Source organism: Sciurus carolinensis, chromosome 8 (assembly GCF_902686445.1).
Source record: "Sciurus carolinensis chromosome 8, mSciCar1.2, whole genome shotgun sequence".
Classification (NCBI taxonomy): domain Eukaryota; kingdom Metazoa; phylum Chordata; class Mammalia; order Rodentia; family Sciuridae; genus Sciurus; species Sciurus carolinensis.
Window position 1 is genome coordinate 147588082 of NC_062220.1, and position 7947 is coordinate 147596028.

At 49.0% G+C, this 7947-nt stretch overlaps 1 protein-coding gene across 1 annotated transcript in view; it reads right to left on the reverse strand.

The window, feature by feature from the left end:
- Positions 1–7476, reverse strand: part of Vps37b (VPS37B subunit of ESCRT-I) — a 29939-nt gene extending 22463 nt beyond the window's left edge. The window contains exon 1 of the mRNA XM_047562232.1: positions 7311–7476. Coding sequence (XP_047418188.1) covers positions 7311–7421 — 111 coding nt within the window. The 5' untranslated portion in view covers positions 7422–7476. The remainder of the gene's footprint in view (positions 1–7310) is intronic.
- Between the last annotated feature and the right edge of the window lie 471 nt (positions 7477–7947).

Below are 7947 nucleotides of genomic sequence, written 5' to 3' on the forward strand. Positions count from 1 at the left end.
ACTTGCCTATAAAATAAAGGTCATTGGACTGGGTTTTTCTGTTCTTCAATGGCACCTCTTCTCCCAATGCATTAATTACTCCCAATGGCTTCTCACACTTTATACTTCCCTTGATTTCAACAAGCACTTGGAAGAGCCAGTGTGGTGGTGGACACCTGCAATTCTATGGACTCTCGAGGCTGAGGCAGGAGGACGGCAGTTTGAGGCCAGCCTGGGCAACTCAGCGAGACCCTGTGTCAAAACTGAAAAAGGCCTGGGGATGTGGTTCAGTGGAAGAGCTCCTCTCGTCTGCTGGACAGGGCCGAGCAGTTGCTAACCCTGACCTTCACCCGCTTCTTCTTGGCTCACTGTGCCCATTCTCCACTTGAACCCATCACTTTACTCACTCTGCAGCACCAACTGGGTACATCCTTGTCCCAGGCTAAACTGTGCTGAACACCAGGGTTCAAAACAAACATGACAAAATCTGAGCCCCTGTGCTACCTGGGGACACAGGGAAGTAAGTGACATAAAATCAGTGTCAAGTGCAAAAGATGTAGTAACCAAAGAGGCTAAGGGACCACGAATCTGTGACTGAGGTCAGGGGAGAGCCCTGGAAGAGAAAGTTGGGAAGGCCTCCGTCACGCGACACGGGGTGCTGGTCCCACCTCTCCCCAAGCCCCAGCTTCAATCCTGACTGCTTCTTCACCTGCACTTTCCATTCTGCCTCCAGCCTGTCTCCCTGGGTCTCCCACACTCCAGCCTCACAGCTCTGATTCCACTGCTCCTCTGCTCCCCACCACCACATTAACTACACGGCCCTCAACCCTGCATTCCGCCCTCGCCAGCCTTAGTTCTTGTCCCTTCCCTACACACAAGCAGATCCCACCTGGCCAGAGTAGATGGGAACCACAAATCACAGTCTGCCCCCGCCTTTTGGTTTTGTGTCTCTGCTCCTGCTGTTGCTTCTTTCTGATCCCCTATTTTGTCCATCAAAATCCTTCTTAGAAAAATCAATACCTAAGTCAAGATAATGGCTGGGGACAGAGGGGGAGAGTGTGCTTATGACAGTGCACACGGGTGGTTTATGTGGGGGTGACAGCATTGACCTCCTGGAATGGATGACAGGCACACAGTTGTTCTTTGTTCTCTATATCTTCTGGTAGGTATTACTGCATTTAATAACTTATTTTCTTAAAGCTAACCTACCTACAAAGTCCAGTTTTATACTAGAAACCTAATCTAGGCAGAGAGCTTCTTTTCATCTGACCTTCAACATCACTTATTATTGACATCTGGGATTTTTTCATTTTCTTTAAAAAAAATTATGGTAAAATATACATAAAGTTTATAAACCATTTTAGCCAGGCATGGTGGTAGACATCTGTAATCCCAGCAACTTGGGAGGCTGAGGTAGGAGGATCCTATGTTCGAGGCCAGCCTCAGCAACTTAGTGAGAACCTGTTGCAAAAAAAAACCGGGGTGGGGTGGGGTGGGGTGAGGTGAGGTGGGGGGCGGATTTAGCTCAGTGATAAAGCACCTTTAGGTTCAATCCCCAGTGCCCTTACCCCAAATTCACCATTTAACCCCTTTTAAGAGTACAATTCAGTGGCACTAAGTACAGTCACATTACTGTGCCACGATTCACCTTCATGACTCTTTCCATCTTCCCAAGATGAAACTCTACACCACTTGTGTTACAAATATGTAGGTACTTGGTTTAGTCCCAATTCTACTATAGGGGTTATGTCCTGTTGTCTTATTGGTGTTTTCTTTGCAATACCTTGCAACCAGCTAAGCACTGAAGAGCTGTGGAACTGAAATGGAATCTTCCATTTGGGCAGTAAAGATACTGTGTCTTGTATTTTTATCAATAACAGCCACTAATAACTGCTTACCAAGTGTTCAGTTTGCACTAGGTAGCACGTTAAGCAACTTACAGATTTACTTAATCCACCCAACAGTTCTAGGAAATAAACTATTATTACTGTCCCCTTTATTTCTAACAAGGAAATTGCAACTGGAAGGACTAAATGCTTGCCAAAGTTGGCACCGCTAGTATCAAAAGTCAGTTCTGACTCTAGTATCAGTTCTACACACAATGCCCCCACTGCATTAAAAATGCAAAGGAAGGGCTGGGAAGATAGCTCAGTTGGTAGAGTGCTTGCCTTGCAAACACAAAGCCCTGGGTTCGATCCCCAGCACCGCAAAAAAAAAAACCAAAAAAACAAAAATGCAAAGGAAGTAAAGACCAATTAAATAAGTGGATTAAACTTCATGTAAGGCAATCCAACAATTCTGAAAATCTCATTAAAGAAAGGGAGTACTGGGTGCTATGGTGCATGTATAATCCCAGTAACTCGGGAGGCTGAGGCAGGAGGATCACAAGTTCAAAGCCAGTCTCAGCAATAAAAAAGGCCCTAGGCAACTAAATGAGACCCTCTCTCAAAATAAAAAAGTTAAAAAAGGGCTGGGATGTGGCTCAGTGGTTAAGTACCCCTGGGTTCAATCCCTGTATTTAAAAAAAGCGGAGAACTAATCTCTACTGAAGGCTTCCTCCATGCCAAGTGCTAACATTTAGGCTCACAAGAACTCTAAAAGGCAGGCATTATTACTGCCTTCACTTTACAGTAGAGAAGACTGAAGCACAGAGAATTTAACTTAAGTGTAGTCACACAACTCTTACTATATTCTTACGATGTCAGGATGCCTCCTCTTAAAAAAAAAAAAACACATAAAACAAGATAAAGGTGAATTTCAGAAGATATTCCTGGGCACAGTAATTCTGTACTCAAGCGATCCATAGAAGACAGAACCACAAAAGTCGAAGCCTTCACAAGCACTTAATGATCACACAACATGGACAGAAAGCACTACAGAGGCGTACACTCGGGAGCTGGAATGCTGGCTGCAGAACCCCAGCGTCCTGCACTCACCCAGCCTGTGTGAGGGTCCAGCCCCTGGACTCAGAGCAAGGGCTCCACTCCAGTGAGCCCTTCCACTCCCACAGTGCCCTCCAGTCTCACGCACAAACCGCAGCCCCAGGCCTTGGGCAAGTGGCTGCTCTGAGACCCGAGTTCTTCAGATCCCTGGCATTTTCACTTGCCATGGGAACCAAGATCCGGAATCCGAATGCCTAGTGGAACCGTTACTGAGCATCAACCACACAGCATTTCCTCAGAAAGTGCAGGGACAAGTGACCCAAGAGGCCTGGTTTACTTGCCTAATTCCCTAAGTGACAGTTCCTTTTAAGGGAGTGCCCTGGCAGTCCAGTGGGGTTAATGTGGACAGATAAAGGCACATTCCACTGCCACATAAAAATAACTTTATGTTATTTTAAACAAAAAGGAGCCGAACGCAGCAGCGCACCCCTGTAATCCCAGCTACTCAGAGGCTGCTGCAGAGGACTGCAGTCTGAGGTCAGCCCAGGCAACACGTGAGACCCAGTCTCATAAAAATTTAAAAATTAAAACGTATGCATACAGCCGAGAGTGGTGGCACACGTCTGTAATCCCAGCAACCGGAGGTGGCAGGAGCAGAGGTGCGTGGCTGAGGCAGGAGGATCACAAGTTTAAGGCCAGCCTCAGCAACTTAGCAAGGTCCTAAGCAAGACCCTGAGCATTTAGCAAGACCCTGTCTCAAAATAAAATAAAATACAAAGAGCTGGGGATGTGGCTCAGGGGTTAAGAGCCCCTGGATTTAATCCCCAGTTTAAAAAAAAAAAAAAAAAAAAAAAAAGGTTTATGAAAGGTCAGCCCACAGCAAACGAACACAAAGGATACACTATATTTAGGGAACTGCACAATGGACAGGAGAAAGAGGAAAAGGAAAAAAAAAAAAAAAAAAGGGCCACAGTCTATAGCTCCAACATCATTTTAATGTCTTGACCTGCTTCAAATTCTCACCCCACAATTACAACAATGTAAGCGAAGCGTAATGCACAGCTGCACTTAAACCTAACAGTGAATGCCTGCAAAACCCAGCCACACGTCCCAATACCACAAAATATCCCCTCAGGCTTGCAGACGCCTCACTCTACAATTTAAGACACTTCCTCTGCCAATTAAAAAAAAAGGCTTCCATTCAGGTTAAGAGAGCTGATGCTATGAAAGGCCTGCGACACACGCCATGTCCACACAGGAAGGTAAACTGTTTCCCAGGTTAGAGGTGAATCAGAAATCTACTTAACATTGAAATGAGACTCTTAACTGTCAAGATGACTTGGTATTAATGACTGCCAGTAATCTTTCACAGAGAGAACAAGTGACTGTCACTGATTGCAATGTCTTTTCTTTCCCCGCTTCTGCACTAGGGACTGAACCTAGGGTCTTGCACCGGCTGGGCAAGCAATCTACTACTGAGCTATATCCCCAGCCCTACCTATTTATTTATTTTATGGTACTGGGGACTGAGCCCAGGGGTGCTCTACCACTAAGTTACATCCCTCACACATGCTAGGCAAGCGCTCTACCACTGAGCCACAACCCCGGCCCCCCAGCCCTTTTCATTATATGTCACACTAAGTTGCCCAGACTGGCCTCAAACTTGAGATCCTTCTGCTTCAGTCTCCTGAGTAGCTGGATCACAGGTGTGCACCACCTTTCACGGCTGCCATTACTTTTTTGATTATTATTAGTTTTTGGTTGTAGGAGGACCAATACCTTTATTTTATTTTTATGCAGTGTTGAGGATAACCCGGGGCCTCACGCATGCTAGGCGAGCGCTCTAACACTGAGCCCCTTAAAGCCATTACTCTTTATTGAGCACTAAATACAGGCTGTGATAAGTATTTAACAGTCACTATCTCATCTGATCTTATCAGACGTTATCATATCATCCTTTTTCAACAATGCTCGGACAGGTAAAGTGACATGCCTTGCCATCACAAAGTTAAGAAGTAACCAAGTTCAGGCTAGAACGAATGATTCCAAAGCCTATCATCAATGTTCCTTTGGTCAAGAGTAGACAGTTCAGGGCTGGAGTCCTGGCTCAGGGGTAGTGCTTGTCCAGCACATGCGAGGTAAGGGTTCGACGATACTCAGCACCACATAAAAATAAATAAAATAAAGATACTGTGTCCATCTATAACTCAATATATAATATATATATACTTAAGAAAATAAAAAGAGTAGACTGTTCATAAAATTATTTTCTTTTTTTTTTTTTTTTTTTGGGTGCTGGGGATGGAACCCAGGGCCTTGTGCTTACAAGGCAAGCACTCTACCGACTGAGCTATCTCCCCAGCCCCCATAAAATATTTTCTACCAAGTTAAGACCACTTGAAAATAAATCAATGCATAACATTAGCAGGCGAGCAAAAGTACCACAGCCCAAACTTTGATTGTTCACGTTATACCCATTCTTTTAGAAACACACCACACAAATAACCAGGGCAACAAGATTTGCAGTGTCACGCTGGTTAGAGGATCTGCCTATGTTATTCTGATTTTCAAATTCAATTTCCTTGTTTTAAAAGCACTACACCCAAAAGAACAAACCACTGTTGAGCAATTTAAATTGAACTACATGGTCAGTGGAGTCAGTCAGTCCTCAGTATTTCTGAAGGGTACTCTAACACTTAAAAAACAAACAAACAAACAAACAAAAAAACACCCTGCTAGATTAATTTGCCTTCCTCTTTAAAAAATCTCCAGGTTCTTAGGCAGAGGAAACAAGTGAGGCTGTCCCTAACGGCCTTGGAATCAAACTGACTCATTCCCCAGACCTCCCTCTGCTAAAAGGCAGTTTATTTCTATTAATGTTCCACCAATAAAGCTTTAGTATTCTGTTCTTACTGCAACAGAATAGTCACACAGAGCAAGGTAACTTTAGTCAGTGTTACACATTAGAGAAATACACCTATCATTTTATTATTAAAGTAGAAAGACACCCTGCTGACAATCAACAAAAGGTCTCCCAGCAACTGAAAAGCAGAGAAACTAAGCAAAGCTTTTCTTTCTTTGTAGACATGAAACGCTCATTCAGTCAAGAAAGATGGATTTTGTCACTTATTCTTCTCTAAAATGGAAAGTGCCACATGGAGACCATAAATGGGGTAAACTGCATCTCAGAGCAACGTTCCATGTGCCAAGTTACAAAGCCTGTGAACACAAGGGGTGTATTAATGGAAAGACTGATACCATCTTACTACAGTGGCCTCTCTGTAGCTCCAGACAATGATCTGTTGAGGGTTTTCCAGGGATTCTGAATGTGCAACCTCCACACAAGTCCCCTTTTAAGGGGGCTGGCCCAGGACTGAATAATCCCTCTTGGGAAAGCAAGCCAAAAGCCCCCCACAAGGGCTTCTGGGGCGAGAAGCTCAGCACTGCAGGCGTGGGAAGGCTCAGACTTGAGACAAAGGAGGAGTGGTAGGTGGGTCAGGGAGAGCTGCATCCCTGGGTCCACCTGCCTGGTGGCGACCCAGACCCACAGAATTGGGCTTTCAAAGAAAGATCCCCGAAGGGTTGCGAGAAAGAAGCACACACTGCAAATCCATGCAAATCCATCCGCAAGGCTAAAGTTATTCGCCTTAAAGCAAACTACACACAAGGTATGGAGGAAGATAACCAGAAACAGGGGCGGGCGCATGCCTTCCAGAGGCCGGGCTGGCCTGGACTAGGAACGCGGTGGGGGTTAGCAGTCAGCTCCCAAACCCCATCTTATCTTCTCCCAGAATCAGCTTCAGGAGCCCAGAGAGGCAGGACGCTGTGGGGCTAACAGTCATGCCACAATTCCCACGTTCCCTTCTTCCTCCCAGGACAACGCTCAGGGAGAAGGGATCCTGCTGCCACCCATAGGCCCAGTCACCGACCGAGCCAAAAAAAAAAAAAAAAAAAAGGACTCGCTGGGAGACCTGGGCGAGGGACACGTCCACGCAGAGGCACACTCCAGTTGTACCCCTGGGGCCCCTCAGACCGCCGGCTCTTCTTTCCTGGCTCAGTTTGTGGCTTCATGTCTCCAGAGTGCCCGATCCCAAAGTCCTCCTCGAACCTCCTCCCAGCCCGCCGGGAACCCTCGACCCGGTCGTCCACACTCAGCCCCAAGACCCATCCTCGGACTCGCGAGAGCTCCGCGGTCCCCGGGCTTACGGCCCTTCCACGGCCAGGCGCCCACCGTGCCCCGCCACGCCGGCCAGCCCAGTCGGGGTCCGCCCACCGCCGCCTCGAGTCCCCGCGCCCGCCCCCAGCCCAGGCCGGCCTCGGGGCCCGGGTCCGCTCCCCACGCCCGCCGCCCACGCCGCCCCGTCTCCTGCGCTCGCGCGGTCGCCTGCGCCTCGGGCCAGCGCTCGACGCCCAGCCCCGCCGAGGCCGCGGAGCCGCCCGCCGGCTCACCTCCTCCATCTTCTGCACCATCTCCGTCAGCTGCCCCTCGTCCTCCAGCAGCTCGTGGAGCTGCACCAGCGACAGCCCGGCGAAGCGAGCCTCGCCGCCGGCGCCCGCCATCCCCGCGTCGCCGCCGCCGCCGCTGCCGCTCGGGCCGCCAGGCTGCGCCGACCGGAAGCGCCGCCCTCGCGGCCCGCCCCCCGCGGGGGGGCGCGTGACGCCAGCCCTGGGGCGTGACGTCATCGCCGCGCGGGCGGGCGGACGTGACGTGGCGGGCGGCGGACCCGCGAGGCGCCCGCGGCGGGCGCTGCCTTCGGGGCGTTGGGGTCTCCCGCGGAATTAGGGGGGCAGGGGCCGGCCTGTGACGCAGAGAGCGCGGTGGTGAGGTCAGAGCGGCGCCGGTGATGTCATAGGGCCTCTTTCCTCAAGGAAAAGGAGGAAATCCCAAGAAAGAAGGTGGTGGGAAGTGACTGCCACCCGTGGGAGCCCGGCCCGGGACAGTGCTGGGTACCCTTTGGCGACTCGGAATGGCGGGTCTGGCAAGTCACTCATGCCACAGATATTTACCGAGACATTCGATTCTGAATAAAACCAGAAGGACCCCAGGGACGCAGACAAACACGAACAAGAAACAAGCGAAATGGTT